The sequence below is a fragment of the Microtus pennsylvanicus genome, chromosome 8, assembly GCF_037038515.1.
Source record: "Microtus pennsylvanicus isolate mMicPen1 chromosome 8, mMicPen1.hap1, whole genome shotgun sequence".
In the NCBI taxonomy this organism is placed as follows: Eukaryota; Metazoa; Chordata; class Mammalia; order Rodentia; family Cricetidae; genus Microtus; species Microtus pennsylvanicus.
Window position 1 is genome coordinate 6,897,467 of NC_134586.1, and position 16,761 is coordinate 6,914,227.

General features: G+C 44.3%; 1 protein-coding gene across 1 annotated transcript in view; it reads right to left on the bottom strand.

Moving 5' to 3' along the window:
- Etnk1 (ethanolamine kinase 1) overlaps positions 1-15,211 on the bottom strand; it is a 57,345-nt gene extending 42,134 nt beyond the window's left edge. Inside the window, exon 1 of the mRNA XM_075982325.1 lies at positions 14,808-15,211. Coding sequence (XP_075838440.1) covers positions 14,808-14,963 — 156 coding nt within the window. The 5' untranslated portion in view covers positions 14,964-15,211. The remainder of the gene's footprint in view (positions 1-14,807) is intronic.
- Positions 15,212-16,761: the final 1,550 nt, after the last annotated feature.

A 16,761-nucleotide genomic window follows, 5' to 3' on the forward strand; every position in this document is an offset into this window, starting at 1 on the left:
CCCCAGCTGTATACAGGGGAAGGACCTGACAAGCACCAGTGAGTTAGCCCACTTGAGAAGATGGACAATCTTGATATGCACAGATAACAGTATGACAAAGGAGGAGGGAAGAAGACTCAGTGCTTAGAAGCTTAAAAAACTGACAAAAAAAATTATATTTCTAGTCAGCAAAATGGCTCAGAGGGTGAGAGCATTTAATAGCACATCTGACACAAGAGTCCAATTCCAGAAGCTAGTAGGGAAAGGAGAGTGTAACTGACAGCTGTCCCTGACCTCTGCTCATAGGTTACAGCATGTCTTTACCCACATATACACACAAAATATACTAAAGAGTATTGTCTCAGATATCTAAGAAAGGCCAGGTGTGATGACTCAACATTGTAATATCAGCACTCAGGAGGATCCTGAGTTCAAGGCTAGTCTGGGTTATATAGCGAGCTCTAAGCCAGAGTGAAACCATCTCACACTCTCCCACCTACCCTATAATCCCTCTATACACACACACACACACACACACGCACGCACGCACACACACACACACACACACAGTTTTGGGAAGAGGAAAGAAAAAATGTATGTAATTGTACTAAATGCATAAGAACACAGTAATTCACAATGCTGCTCTGCCTATTAGCTCAGGTTTTTTAGTTATACTAACTCTTACACCTTAAATTAATCCATTTCTATTAGTCTATGTATTGCCACAAAGCTATGGCTTAACAGAATCCTTCTCCTCTGACAGCTACATGGCGTTTCCTTAACTCTGCCTACTCTCTCTATATATCTCTTCCAGCCTGGCTATATTCTGCCCTACCATAGGCCAAAGTAGCTTTATTTACTAACCAATAAGAGCAACACATAAACAGCAGAATATCCCACATCATCAAACTAGTTGGTACTTACTGTGCTAATAGAAAGCTGGTGCAGACACCCAGAGAGAAAGTACATCCTTGTGAAATATAACTAAGACTGGTCATAAAGACCTCAGTTCACCAAGCTTTGGCATCTATATCTGGAGGTACCAATACTTTCAATTGTGTACATGGCAAAACCAGATAGATAAAATGCCCTAATAATTGTTGGCAATAAACATGCCTCTCAAGTGCTGATTTTCAAAAGGCAGAGAAAAATGCTTCGATGAAACTGATCAAGGATACCCAAAGAACACACACCATATCCAACTCGACAACCTCCTCTCAAAAGCTGTATGATCTGACCAAATGACTGGCTGGATTATAAAGAGGGCCTCCGTAAGGCCTAAAGCTTAACATTCAAGAGCAGTTTCTCAAATAGCTGGAAGTGAGCTAGACAGAAACAAAATATGCACATAGACCTCCAAGTAGGAAATAGTTGAAGTTAATTTTGTTATTTATCCCAATGTTTACCTGTTTTAGAAATGAATCAAATGCACATTCAAATCGTCTGAGGAGACATTAGCTGGGGGCAATTCAGAAACATGTCAGACTGAACAGCAGAAGTGTGAGCGTCTGTCCACTGCATCCTGCTGTTGGTGTCACCACAGCGAGCAAAATGAGCAGTCAGGCGCTGAACAGAACGTGACAGGTGGGAAAGGAGACAAGCCATGCAAGCTTCCGTAGGGGCTGTCAGCCCCTGCACAGAGCAGATACCTCTTACCAGCAGATACCTGCACATATTCCTGTGCTCAGCATAAAGAACTGTCACCGACCAACAGAAGACAGACTTACTAGGTTGTTTCTGTCCTCCTAGAAGTTGGCAAGGTGATATCAATGACTTACATGCTTAAACATCACACAGACGCACAGGCTGAGTCTGAACGGAAAGATCACCACAGACAGTGACAAGTTCAGCACAGGTCGTGTGGCCGGTGTAAGAAAGTATGACAGGCCCATGGCCAATCCTACAAGATGAGAAAAGTAGAGCAGACTGCATGAGAGACTGCCTTAGTCTATACACAGCAAAGGACATATAAGCAAAGTAAGAGATAATAACTAAGCTTAATGTATTAGAAAAGGGCAAGGAACTACAAGTGAAGGGTATAAATTAGCGGTACACTATACACCTAACATGCAGAAATGGCCTCGATTCGACCCTCCAGGCATCACTCACACACACACACACAAAGGGATCTAGCCTTACAGCTCAACAAGCTAGGAGTAAACTGGCAGTTGTGGTGCATACCTGTAGATTTCAGCACAAAGGATGGCAGGAGGGACCCCAAGTTCAAGAATAGCCCAGGCTACTGGTGAATGAAAAAAGACAGACTGAAAGAGAGAAACCAGGAAGCTAAAAAAGGAAGGAGGGAGGGAGAGGAGGGGACAGGAGGAAGAAAACAATAAAGGGAATTAAGATAACTTCTGATGGAGGAAGGTCATTGGTTTAACTAATAAAGAAACTGCTTGGCCCTGATAGGTTAGAACATAGGTGGGTGGAGTAAAAAGAACAGAATGCTGGGAGGAAGAGGAAGTGAGCTCAGATGCCATGCTCCCCTCTCCTGGGCAGACACAATGAAGCTCCAACCCAGGATGGACGTAGGCTAGAATCTTCCCGGTAAGCGCACCTCGGTGCTACACACATTAATAGAAATGAGCCAAGCAGTGTTTAAAAGAATACAGCTTCCGTGTTGTTATTTTGGGGCATAAGCTAGCCAGGCGGCCGGGAGCTGGGTGGCAGGAATGCAGCCCACAGCTCCCACTACAAACTTCTATGCAACACATACAACAGATTTTTACACATATATCATTAGGAGCAACACTTTTAAATAAAAAACAAATCTCAGCCAGACACTACAAAGGGAAACAACACAAGTGTCTCATGAGCAGCCGTGAGATGGGTGTGACCGGAGCACAGGACTGTAATGCCGGACCATAAGCTGGAGGCCAACCTGTGCTGACCTTGTCTCAAAAGAAAAAAGATCAAAACTCTTAAATTAATAATCAGTACAGAAACATATAAAAACAATGTGACATCTCAACTAAATCTGATTTACTCTAGGAATGCAAAGGTGGTTTAATGTTCAAATTTTCAAAATTAATGCATATACCTCAATAACTGTAGTAGGAGCTAACTTCCTCCATCAAATAACAAAATATGAATACACTGAAAATATTAAGTTTGTCTGTGTGCTTCAGATACGGTCTAATGTAGCCCAGGTTGGCCTTGTACTATGTGGCTAAGGACGGCCTTGAACTCCATCATCCACCTCTACTTCCTCACTGCTGAGATTACAGACATGCCATCATGCCCCTGTCTCTAGTTTTCTTATTTTTAATTATTTTATATGTATAAGTGTTTTATGTGCATATATGTCTATGCACCATGAATGTGTCTAGTGCCTGTACAGGATGAGAAGAGGACATCAGATCCCCTACAACTGGAGTACAGATGGTTGTGAGCTGCCATGTGGGTGCTAGGAATTGAACCTGCTGAATCCTCTGGAAAAGCAACAAGAGCTTTCCACCACTAAGCCATCTCTCCAGTCACATCTTATTATCTGAAAGAAAATACATGTGTACACAAACATGTAGTTGTATAAAATTTATACACAGAGAAAGAGCTGTGTATCTGTGGACTCAAACAATCTTGGATCAAAAACACCTAAAGAAAAGAAAGCACGTGGGCACTCGACAGAGACTGTGCAGGGCATCATGCCCTGCACATGACAGCATTTCAGTTAAAAGTAGGAGAGAAGAGAATGCCACACACAGATCAGTTACATCAACGAGGAACCCCGGAACATGCCCACAGAAATCGGAGAGGATGCAGCAAAAAGGAGGGGAGCCTCATCACTGAGGGGCGGAAATTGTTCACTTTTCAATGGTTTGTGGTTCTGAACTCAAACACAGAAATCATCCATTTGTAGGAAGAGAAAACCATGTCGTTAGTAAAGCTGTCCTATTTATCTAAACCCAGAGTAATGGAGCCCATGTAACCCTGATGCTGTCTATGACTCAAATGTCTAGGTCAGCAACACGAGCCCAGTCACTACCTGGAGAAAGAACTGGGACAGAGAGCGCGCTGATCCCCAGCACTGAGGGCTGTCCTGTCACAACACTGACAACTGCTAACAGGATTCCAAGGTGAGCAGAACCCAGCAGTGATATGATCAACTGCAGAAGCGTTCTGTCACTGTATCTACAGAGTGTGCAAAACACTGAGAAAGTGCTTGACTCCCTGGCCATTAGCCACACTATCCGAGGAAAAGGACACAGGCTGACTAGGAATGGATACCAAAGGCAAAGCAGGAATGGATGTGGACTCAGTCAAACAAAATCCCAGAACCATCACAATGGAGAAAAACTGTATTTGCCTGGCAGCTCCCTGCTTACCAAAACTACTACAACTGGGGGGGGGGGGGATGGTGACCAAGGACATAGGAGCTGCCTCTTTTTCTAAATCAACTGAGACAAGCTACACAGTGAGTTATAGGCAAGCCTGAACTACAGAGTAAGATAATTTCCATTTATACACACATATGTGTAGAGTTAACTTATTTTGTGGGTTATTTTGTAGGCCAAATTTGAGTACATTTTCATAGTTTATAAGTCAGTTATGGCTGGGCTAACAGGGAACCCAAAACTCACTAGTGAAGAGTCTTTGACAGCTGTGACATGCCAGCATGCTGCAATCTCATTCCAGGAAGTGCAAGCTGGTAAAATGAATAGAATTGCCCAGATTTTGGAAGGGACCTACCTGTGTTTTTCTTCTGTGCACTTAAAATAGAACACCCTGACTAGGTACAGTAGCTGAGTTGTGTGAAGCCTGGCTTCATAAGAATCAAAAGCTCAGCTGTTTACTATGGCCCACATCTTGGCAGAGTGATTAAACTCCACCTATCTTTTCAGTGTCACTATGAAAATGTACTGTCCATGGGGAAACACACACAATTAGTTGACTTATTATTCTATATAACATGGGTAAGACCTCATCTAATCAGAAGAAGAACCATAAAACAAAAATAAACAACGCTGAACAAATTCTGTTTCGAGACTGCACTATCAAGCTCCACCCGAGTTTCATGCTGCCGTCCTAGGAACTGCAGACCCGCTAGCTGTCACATAAGCCACTTGAACTTCACTTTCCAGAAAACCCTGACACATAGTTTATCACTTTTCCATTCCAGTAAGAATTTACCCTATGGAAATACTCAAAAAATTCATCAAAGTAACAAATATACATGCAGGTAGTCAGAACTAGAATATTATTTTAACTACTACAAAACTAAAACAGTTTAATAAATAAATAAAAAGACAAGCTATGCATCCAATGCCTGACATCCCAGTATTTGGGAGGTAGAGGCAAGAGGGTCTTAGGCTCAAGAGCATATGACCTGTCACAAGGAAACATAAATTACAGTTAGTGGCCCACCCCACCCCTCCTCACGCCCATTTTTTGAGTCTCTCTCTACATAGCTCTGGTTGTCCTGGAACTCACAATGTAGACCAGGCTGGCATCAAACTCACAGCCTCCGCCTTCACAGTGTTGAGATTAAAGGCATATACCACCACACCTGGTAAATTACCTGGTTTTTTTACACAATCAAATGTTTGCAGCTATCATACATGAATAAATTCTTATAAAATGCTAGTAAAAAGACAAGGAAATAGCAAGATGGCTCAATAGGTAATTAAAAGTACTTGCTGCCAAGCCTGAGGACCCAAGTTCAGTTCCCCAAGGACCACATGAGAGCAGGAAAGATCCGATACCTGCCTGTCCTCATGCAATAAATTAAATGTAATTGAAAGGGTTTGTTGTTGTTGTTGCTGTTGTTTTGTTTTTGAAGACAGGGTTTCTCTGTGTATCCCTGGCTGTCCTGGAACTTGCTTTGTAGACTAGTCTGGCCTCGAACTCACAGCAATCTATCCGCCTCTGCCTCCCAAGTGCTAGGATTAAAGACCTATACCACCACCCAGATATTTTTAATGTGAAACTGTATACATGAGTATAGGGTATAACTCTTGTAAAATGTTTGAGTAGATCACAGTAAAACAAAAACACACAAAAAAACTAAGATTAATCATGTAGGTATGCAGAAAGTAGTCCTTCCTTTCTACTCTTAAGGTTTAACTCTGGATATTTTTAGTGAGATGACGGTGTTTATGAAGACTCTTATAAAATGATGCATAGGTGACTATTTTATCTAGGAACTTAACTTGTGAAAAAGAACTAATCCAAAAACTCCGATCCATTTTCAGGAACGGAAGGAGGAGAAAGAGAAAGTACTGCTACCATGGTGGTCGGCACTCAAAATGGAGGGCAAGGGTTAGACCAGAAAGGAAACAGAGAAAGTCTAAGTTGCTGGCAATATTTTATCTCTTGCCCAGAGTTTAGGTCTGCACAATACAGTTTGCTTCATGAGGTTTTTCTCAAACTTACTTTTAAGAAGTGATCTTGCTGTGTGGGTAGGCAGGCTTTGGACTCCTGAACTCAAGCACCCTCCCCACCTCCTGAGTTTAACAACCCAGGTGAGCAGAGTCACTTGCCCAGCTTCCTTTCAGAGATGCATACACAAAGACACCACCTGACAAAGCACGCACTTTTAAACATAAAACAAGGTTCTCGGGGCAATTCCTTGTTGCATGCCGTGTACGTGTGTGTGTTCACACATACGCAAAAACACATGGAGAGGCCCAAGCCTGACCGTCCTCAGGCACTCCTCTGCTGAACTCACAGAGCTAGTCACCTCAACCTTCCGATTGTTAGGATCACAAGCAGGTCTACGTGTGCACTCAACACTTCTACAGATGCTGCAGGTCAAAACTCCAGGCCACACTTAACACAGCAAGCATTTTAGCCAAGAGCTTTACCGGCTAAGACATCTTCTAGCCCTGATCTTATACTATCTTTTCTTAATTTTTTAAAAAGTTGGCCGGGCGGTGGTGGCGCACGCCTTTAATCCCAGCACTCGGAAAGCAGAGGCAGGTGGATCTCTGTGAGTTCGAGACCAGCCTGGTCTACAGAGCTAGTTCCAGGACAGGCTCCAAAGCCACAGAGAAACCCTGTCTCGAAAAACAAAAAAAAAAAAAAATTTTTTTAAAAGTTGATTGACTCGTATAGGTGTTTTGCCTGCTGTGCATGTCTGTGCACATGTGTGTGCCTTGTGCCCACAGGAGGCCAAAAGGGAAGTTTCATATCCTCTGAGATTAGAGTTATGGATAGCTGTGAGGTGGAATGTGGGTGCTGGGAATCAAACACAGGATCTCTGGGAAAACAAACAAGTGCTTTTAACAGCTGAGCCATCTATCCAGTCCCTCTTATCCCATCTTAATGCAACTCTTTTTTTTTTTCAAAAACTGTTTTTAAAACCATCTGTGAGTGCACACACACACATATAAAGGTCATAAACCAGTCTGCAGGAGTTAGTCCTCTCCTTCCAAACACATGGATTCTAGGATTCAAACTCAGTTCAAGAGGCTTAGCAGCAAGTAAGAGCCTTCCTCATCAACTGAGTAATCTAGCCAGCCCTTAACTCAATGTGTAAACTGTCCTGTGGGCCGGAGACAGCAGCAGTTAAGAGCAGATCTTCTACTGAACAAGAGTTTTGTTCCCAGAACCCAGACAGCTCCAGGAATGTAACGCCACCTTCTGCCCTTCACAGGTACCTGTACACACATGGCATACACACAGAAATATGCACAAGTAAAATTAAACTTGTCTCAGCCCACAGTATCTACCCGACATTCTATTAGTGTGTGGTAGTCACTGGGTTCTTCTAAATCCATCCAAGGTTATCATTTATTCAAAGTCACATTTATGCCGGAGTCCCATTGTATAGGAAGCATGGAGGCCCTCGTTCTCACAGATAAACACTGGGGAACCTGGGATGTTGAACAGATGAGACTCAAAGGAAGGGATGCAGAACCCAGAAGGCTGACCGGCGGTTAACAGCCTAGTGACCTTGGTGCTATTTATACAGCCACAGACCACACTGAATCCTCCCCCAGACCCTTACTGTAAACTTGTTTTGCTCAGTTAATCTATACAACCTATGTTGTTGAAAGGTGTCTATAGAACCCATCTTTATAGGTGTCACGTGTGGTCAATCTATAGAACCCACCTCTATGGAGTCACATGTACTTTACAGAGAGACTCGATGAAGTCATGTCTGATTTTTTTTTCTTTTGGTTTTTTGAGAAAGGGTTTCTCTGTAGCTTTAGAGCATGCCCTGTAACTTGTTCCACAGGCCTCAAACTCATAGAGATCTGCCTGCCTCTGCCTCCTGAGCACTGGAATTAAAGGTGTGCGCCGCCACCACTCAGCACGTCTGATCTTTGTTGGGCTTACTCTGTGCTTTATTGTGCACATGGGATTCAGTTAATTATCACCAGGAAAGTTTTCACCAAATTGCACTTCGCTTAAATAGGCCTAAAATAAACTACTCGGAGTCAAATGACTCCCAAAGTTTGACAACTCTTAGATACAATCCATCATGACCATGTGTGGTAAATGGAAGACTTTAAGATTAAAGCATCCTGAATCATGGGATCCAAGGAGAGTCATCTCCGCCAGGACGGAGATAGAGGAAAACCTACCGGCTCACGAATAGTTTTCTACTAAACTAACTGTTTGGCAGAGTAACTTCCTGGTCTGGTGATAAACACTTCTCATGGCACACACATGTGCATGCTACTAGGGACGTGGGTAATCCAGCACACTGATGTAGGTGGGTCTTCTTTCAATGTGTTGCTTTCATTGGTTAATTAATAAAGAAACTGATAGGTCAGAACATAGGTGGGTGGAGTATACAGAACAGAATGCTGGGGGGAAGAAGACAATGAGGCAGACGCCATAGCTCTCCTCTCCAAGATGGATGCAGGCCAGAATCTTCCCAGTAAGCCACCACCTTGTGGTGCTACACACATTAATAGAAATGGGTTAATCAAGATATGAGAGTTGGCCAAGAAGAGGCTAGATAGAATGGACCAGACAGTGTTTAAATGAATACAGTTTGTGTGTTGTTATTTCGGGTGTAAAGCTAGCCATGAGGAAGCTGGGTGGGACGAAAAACAGGCCTACCCACAGCTCCTTCTACAGCACACCCTCCTCTGGCATTTTACTCTAAAACCATACAAGTTTTTCTCAACCAATGTTTCTCTGCATTGAAATGAGACACGTCTCTTAAAACAAAGGAAGAAAGTAGAACTCACCTGCTGGAGAACATCCCGTGCTTTCCCAGACAGTGAGGCACAGGTTCTTAGTGCCCCCACTCCCTCTACTCTGCCCAAACTCCTTAGGTCCTATGTAACTGTCTTTGTGAGATACTTCTTCCTTGCCTAGAATCTCATCTTCCCTCAAAGCTCAGCTCAGGGGTTGAGGGTAGCTCAAAGCAGTGTTTGCCTGGTATGCACAAGACCATGGGTTCAACTGCCACCACCTGGCACCCCATATTCACCTCTACCTCCCACAAAGGCTGAGATTAGATTCCCCCACCTCTATGAAGTTTCTTCCCAATTCTCCTGGGCCTGCCTTGTGCTCCAACTCATAGCACAAAGGAACCCACCTAAAAATTAACATTATCGCTACTTTAAAAGTACATTAACAATTACTGAATTTTAGGAACTTGGTCCTTAAAACTGGGACTGAGCCCTAGGCAGCACACACTAGGCAAATACTCTACTACTGAGCTACATTTTGAGCTCTGAAACTTCACAGTTCCTTCTATTCAATCTCCCATTTAGCAATGACGGTAGTGAATGATAGGAAACACCACACTGAAACACACTTTACTATGTTTAGAGTTTTGTATGTTTTCCTGAGTGCTTTCTAAGATACGCACACTGCCTATGCTATGTTTTGGTGTTTTCACTAGAGTTTCTTTTAGGTCTTGGGGGCCAGGTGTTACACTGAAATCCAAACTGGCATGGAAGTCAAAATCCTACCACCCAGAGCTCCTATATGCTGGTATCTCAGGCATGTACCAACTCTCCAAACAATTCATTTCTGTACAGATTTAAATGCTTGCCAAAGATTACAAAGCCATCCTCTCCACCACAATGATGACCCAAGGAAAGGAAATGATTTGCTTGAGCCAAATCACAGGTGTTAATATCTGGAAAGTAACTAGCAATTAAATCTCCTAACCATAGTTAAATAATTACATCAAAAGTGCAAAAATAGTCCTTTTTTAAAAAAAAATCAATTGCACATTATCTCTCCCACCCTTGTACATTATCTTTCTAAGACATAAGAAACAGAACAGGAAGCTGGGTGGTAGTGGTAGATGCCTTTAACCGGAGCACTTGGGAAGCAAAGGCAGGCAGATCATTTTGAGTTCAAGGCCAGCCTGGTCGACAAAGTTGAATTCTAGAACAGCGAGAACTGTTATACAGAGAAACCTATCTTGAAAAACCAGAGGTGGGTGGGTGGGGATGGGTGAACAGATAGGAAACAGACCACTGAATTTGGGTAAAGGCAGAAATGAACAAGGCCAAAAAAAAAGGTGTGCAAATGGAAAACCACAATAAAACCATAACTTTGTATGTTAGAATTATAAACCTGGCTTATGCTTAAAAGTCAGAGATTTCAAAAACAAAGAGAAATATCGACGAGGCTGGGGTGCCTAGTGAACACACTGAACTCACCAGCACTGGGGGAAGGCACAACCCTGTGTCACAGGAATCGGAGGCTTCCAAAACGTTCTTGTGCCACCTTTGCATGTGACAAAATGTGAACAGTCATTCAGAACCCATCACATTACATATTCTGGTTTGTCTCAGGCTGTGCATTTCAAAGAGCAGATGTTTTTGACTGAGGCCCTATGCAGCCAGCGCTCAGAAGCATAATTATCATGAGCTAGCATTTATTTCACCCTCACAAGCCTCAGGGGTAAGGAATTGTTTATTGGATCCATTTTACAGCTAAGGATAATGAAGCTTAGAAAGGTTAAGAAATATGGCCAGGAGGCAGGTTCTCTAACTCATACCTATAGTATGAGTTTGGGAGGCTAAGGTAGGCCATCTGCCTGGAAGTTATAGTCTAGCCTGGGCTACAGAATGAGTGAAACCGTCTCAAAAAGAAATAGAACAAAACTTGAGCAGTGGCACAGACACAAACCCCATGTTCTCCGTTCTTACTAATACTGGCTACCAGGGATGCTACAGCACAGACAGATGATAGAGAGGTTGCTGGATGTGTGTCTGTCACACTACATCATGTGTGAGTTCACAGACACGTGCAGGCATGATACAAGTGTGTGCGTATGGAAGCTGAGAGCTGACATCAATCTATCTCAATCAAGCTCCACCAGGTATATCAGAGCAGGATCTCTCCCTGGACCCTGAGCTGGATAAGCCTGCTGCCTCCAAGCCTCTAAGAGATGTTGATTTTACAACCTCTTTAACAAGGGCGGTCTCCCTAGCCTATGGAGCCTTGGCTGCTTTATCATGATCTCTAAAGAAGAACTGAGAGTGGCGTGCTTCTGAGAAAGTGCTGCTCAAACACTTTTGTACTCAGGAAGCCCTAAGGTGATCCGATGGAACATTTAAGACACAGAGCCAGCTTTTTCAAAGGGAAAAAAAATTAGCTGGGCATGGCTAACTTGTAAAGCTGAGGCAGGAAGAGCTGAGAAAATAACAATAGAGAGGAAAAAACAAGTCTTTGATCTTTTACACATAACTATCCCCCAAAAAGTAGATACGTCAAAAAATCACATTCAACTGAAGGAGATGCTGCATAACAAAAGGAGTTTCTGCCATTTCCTAAACCTGGAGCATAGTGGAAGGAAAAGCAGATGTGCTCAAGAGAGCTCAAAGCAGTCTTTCCTGGGCCATGGCAGTGTTTTAAGGAATTCATCTTGCACAGACATGGCTTCCCTGGCTCAACCACGACACATACACACAACCTTTCTAGGTCAAGGAGCAGTAATTCCTAAGATAAGTCCCTCCCGGATCTGTCACTTAGGCACAGGCTCAGTTTCACTGTAATACCTTAGCAGCTCTTGTCTGTCTTCCTCACAGGCGGCTGGAGAATGCGGTAGAAGGGCTTTTTCCAACAAGACAGTATGAAACAGAAAGCGTTTGGCTGGTGCTGTCTCAGAACTACTCTGCCTATGCAGAAATCTAACTCCAAAAACCTCATGAAACCATTCCTTACAGTGTTTTTACTTCTGATAAGGGCAGCTTTATCCAAAACAAGAACCAATTTCACGTGCCACTGAGTTCTGAGCAGAAACTATCACTTAGAGCACATCTAGTTCTTTCTGGGTCTTGGGCTCTTTCTACATTTTTTCATCTTCTACACGTTGCTATTATAGAAGTAACTACCAGAAAAGATAAGGGTTATCACAAAAAGCCTCTCAATTTGTTTAGAGAATATTTTTAACGTACTTTTTCTTTTTTGGGGGGGATGGGGTGCTAAGACAGGCTCTCAAGTAGCTTATGATGGCCTGGAATTCCTAATGTGAAGACATAGAAACAACTTTGAGCTCCTGATCCTCCTGTCTCCACTACATGCAGCCAAGAAAAAAGTTAGTTTGAGGGGGAAAAAAGCCAGGGGCATAGCTCAAGGGGTAGAAAGCCTATGTAGCATGCACTAGGCGCAGGCTTCCATCCCCATAAACATGCACTAAAAGGGGAGGGAGGAACATACCAAAAAAAAAAGGCTATTATTGATTCCAGCTGACTGGAAATTATATTATTTTTTGGCTATCGGATACATGTTTTTCCCTTCCTGAAATAAGGTAGGAATATTATCTTTACAGTTCAAGGGAGATAAAATTTCAAAAGGAACTTTAGCCATAAAAAAAATACTAAACAAGCAGGCTGTAGTGACAAGAACCTTTAAGCCCAAGGCTCAGGAGGACAAGGCCAGCCTGGTCCACAGAGCCAGTTCCAGACCAGATGGGACTATACAGTGAGGCCCTGTCTAAAGGAAATAAAAAATAACAACAAAAACAGAATCACTAAACAAAGCCCCAAGGCATCATTAGTTTGTAATGCCCTAGTATGTGTGAAGTCCACTCCACTGAGCAGGCGAGGACTGGAGGTAAATGACCATAACCTTGGCTCACTGAGGGCTCAGCTTCTGATCCAAGAGTTCTGCCTGCACAGGAGGAAATGAATTTCTAATTATCAATTCTAGGGAGAAGTGATGTCATCACTTTCAAATATACATATGTTCAGATTTACAAATCCAAAGGTTAAAGATAATAGTCACAACATAGGCCAGGAATGAGGGCAAAAACCTATAATCCCACCACAACGGGAAGCTGAAACAGGATTGCCAGGTGACTGACCAATCTGGCCATCTTGCCTCAAAAAAAAAAAATTTTTTTTTTTGGTACACATAAACCATGATTTAACCGGATTTCCTGTACAACAACCAAAATAGTTTTATGCTTCTCCTTTTTTTTTTACATATACCCTGGCTTTTCTTCACTAAACACATGAACTAGGAAATAGCACCTACCTAATATGGTTTCCTAGGCAACGAAGATTTAAAAGAATATAGCTCAATCCAGCACACAGCACTCCATCCAACAGCTATTATCACTATTCTACATACAAGTAAATCAAAAGAAATTCCAAGCTTCAAAGTTTCAAACTTTAAAAGTCACTGCTAAAAAAACAACATGGTTGCCAACACTGCAGTTTACCAGGAAGCAGAACTGCTTTTAATTAGTAAGATATTTTCCAGAAATAAATCTCATTAAATCTTAAAACCCTCTCAAGGAAGTTAACACATATAACAGTCTAACGTGGGGGCTCCAGGCACAGCTCAGTGCTAGGGCACTCGCCTAGGACTCAACAGCCACAGCCTTCCCAGAACTGCAAAAAATACACAAATAAACATGTTTCCACTTGAAAAGCACTTCCTTGAAGGAAATGTAATAATTTTCCAAGCTATATAAAAAAATTTTTGAATCCACTATTTCCTTTACGCTTAGTCAACAAGCATGCTTTAAAATTCAAAGTCTTTTGTCTAACAAGTTTCTTCCCCAAAACATATGGGTTCCTTCAATCTGCTCAGAACCTTTCTAGCAAGAACCGAAACTAAAACTCACGAAAGTCCCAAGTGTCAGCAACTGCTCTGAACCCTAGACACTGCTCATGGTTTAAATATATTAAAAAATAATTTAAAAATAAATATATTAAAAAAATTAAAACCCCACAATTTAGCATTAAAATCAAGCAGATGACTTGAATAATCCAAATAAATGTTCCACCATTATTGCTCAACTCTAAAATAAGCTCCAGCCGTTAAAAAAAATAATAATAATTTGGTTTCTTGTTTGTTTGCAAAGAAAAAAGGGAAGCACATCTTGGTAATTCCTAAAGAAATGTACTGCAAAAACTAATACCAAATCACGCCAAATAAATTCTGGGTATGAGGAATCCTAACTTGCAAGGGTTTGTTGTTATTTTAATCCTAGATTTTCGGGGTTTTTTTTTTCCCTGAGAATTTTTGTCTTTAAATACACTGACTCACGAAAATATCCTCTGGTCGCAGCTTCCTCTAACCCAGGGCATTAATGTCACTAAGACTTTACATAAAATGTAGAAGCACCAACTCAAATAAGCCTTCCACTAACGCAGAATAGCGTTCCCTAGCATCCTGGCGTGGGCAGCAGGTCCACGGTCATTCCGCTCTGGAAGGGAGTTCTCCCTGGGCAAGGAGGATGTGGGAAGATCCCAGGCTGGATAAGGCAGGGATGGGAGGGAAGCGCGGGGAGGGAGGGCAACGCCGTGAGGACCGCGGGAGGAGAGGAAGGAACCCCCGAGCTGACAAGAGCAGGGGCAGCCACCCTCGGGAGCCTCTCCGGGGGGCCGGGCGGGCGTCGCTGCCGCGGCCAAGGGCTTCGGGAAGGCATCGCGGTCCCCGCCCGGCCTCACCTGCAGGGTCACCTCGCGGGGGTCCCAGTGCGGCCGCAGGTGCCGCAGCAGGCTCAGGGCGCCGTCGCGGCAGCGCTGCTCCTCCTGGTCCTGCACCGTCACGTCGAGCTTCGGCACCTCGGGCGAGCCGGGCGGGACGTGGATGTAATTGGCCATGGCCCAGGCGACGGCGGACACGACCACGACGACCACGGCGACGGCGACCACGAGCGCGGCGGGCGCCGGCAGGCTGCTGGACCCTTCCGTCCCGGGGCGCCCTCGGCGGAGGGCTGCGGCCGCTCGGACGCACGGGCGGGCGGCGGGGGGCGACGGGGTGGCCGGCCGGGGTGCGCAGTGCAGCGACGCGGGCGATCGGCCGCTCACGGGAAGATGCCTCAGTGCTCTCGACCGCGGGCAGCCGCGGAGCACGCCGGGACTGGCCTGACGCTGGCGTCACGCCGGGGGCGGAGCCTCGGCTGCGTCAAGCGGCCGGCGGGGTGGCGAACCCCGCGGCACAATGGGCGGGCCGCGGGGCTCAGGAGGATTGGGGTCTCGGGGAGCGCGCACCGCCGGGCGCTCCGCGATCGTGGGGGCAGGCTGGGCTCCTGCACCCGAAGGGACCCGAATGTTGCCGAGCCCTTGCCGGAGCTCTAACGAGCCTGGCCGAACTCTGCCGAACCCAGCCGGTGCTCAAAGGAGCCTGGCCCGAGCCCTCCCGGGGTCCTGCCGAACTCTGCCGAGCCCTGCCGGCGTACTGTCGAGCTTTGCCGAGCCATGCCGAAGTCTACTGATGCCCTGTGGAGCGCTACCCAGGCCCGTCAGGCCTTAAAAGAATGACACCTTTCAAGATCAATAGGATCGTAGGCTCTGGCCTTACTTAGGGGCGAGGTTTTTAGGGGGCACACAAGGCATGACCTGAAATAACCCTAAATTTAGACTGTGAGCTTGGCCACAATCCGTCCAAGCTGGATTAATTTGGTCGTCTTAGTCCAGAAGCTGTGTACACTTGCTAGATTCAGCAACCAAATTCCCTTTGGCGGTGCATAGAGATCACAGAATCGGGGACAACTTTAGGCAAAATAAGAGTAAACCGACAACGGTACACCTGTTATCCTAGCCCTCATGAGGCTAAGGCAGGAGGATTGCCACGAGGTCGAAGCCAGCCTGAGCTATAGTGAGTTCCAGGTCTGCCGGGGCTACTTAGCCATCAATTAGGGTAAGACAACTAACTACAGCACTCATTTAAGATACTTGGCCTTGCTGAGAAGTACTCAAAGCCTGTACAGACAAGGTAGAGACTGGGAGAGAGACGGAGAGGATAGAAAAACAGACTCCTGTCTCAGCGTGGGCCCTGGGACTCGCGGGGCTGCGAGAAACCGCTGGTGTCCCTTAGAAACTCGGCTCTCTGCCTGTTAGAGAAATATCGGAAACAGGATCATCTACAAGGATTTGCACTTCCCACTTCCCTTTTGTGACGGAGACAATCCGTTTTACCTAAGTGAACACATTTGTTGGTGAATGGTCACAACATCGTGTTACCTATTAGCAAACATTTATGGTCTCATTGTTCCGAAAGAGCCTACTTACCTTTGTAAGTCGCAGAGCAAATACGTCGGAAACAATGATAAACTACCTAAGCTAAAAAGAGAGGGTACTCCAGGTTTGCAGTTTTGCAACTTAGTAAATTTATTGAACATTTTCCAGACTTAAAAATCACTGTGGAAGGCCCTGCTTTCAATATCCTGTGTGCACACGCTCACACACACACACACACACACACACAAAAGGACAGCGAAAAGTATTACAGGAAACACTAGATTATGCCTCCCATTTAGTTGGGGATAAAATAACACAACATACTACTAGTTCCACAGTTTACGTTATGTCTGAGATGTTCTATTAAAGATGACATTTTAAGAATTATATGGAAATTTGTTATAATTAAAACAAGTATCAACAATTTGACTGTTAAAAA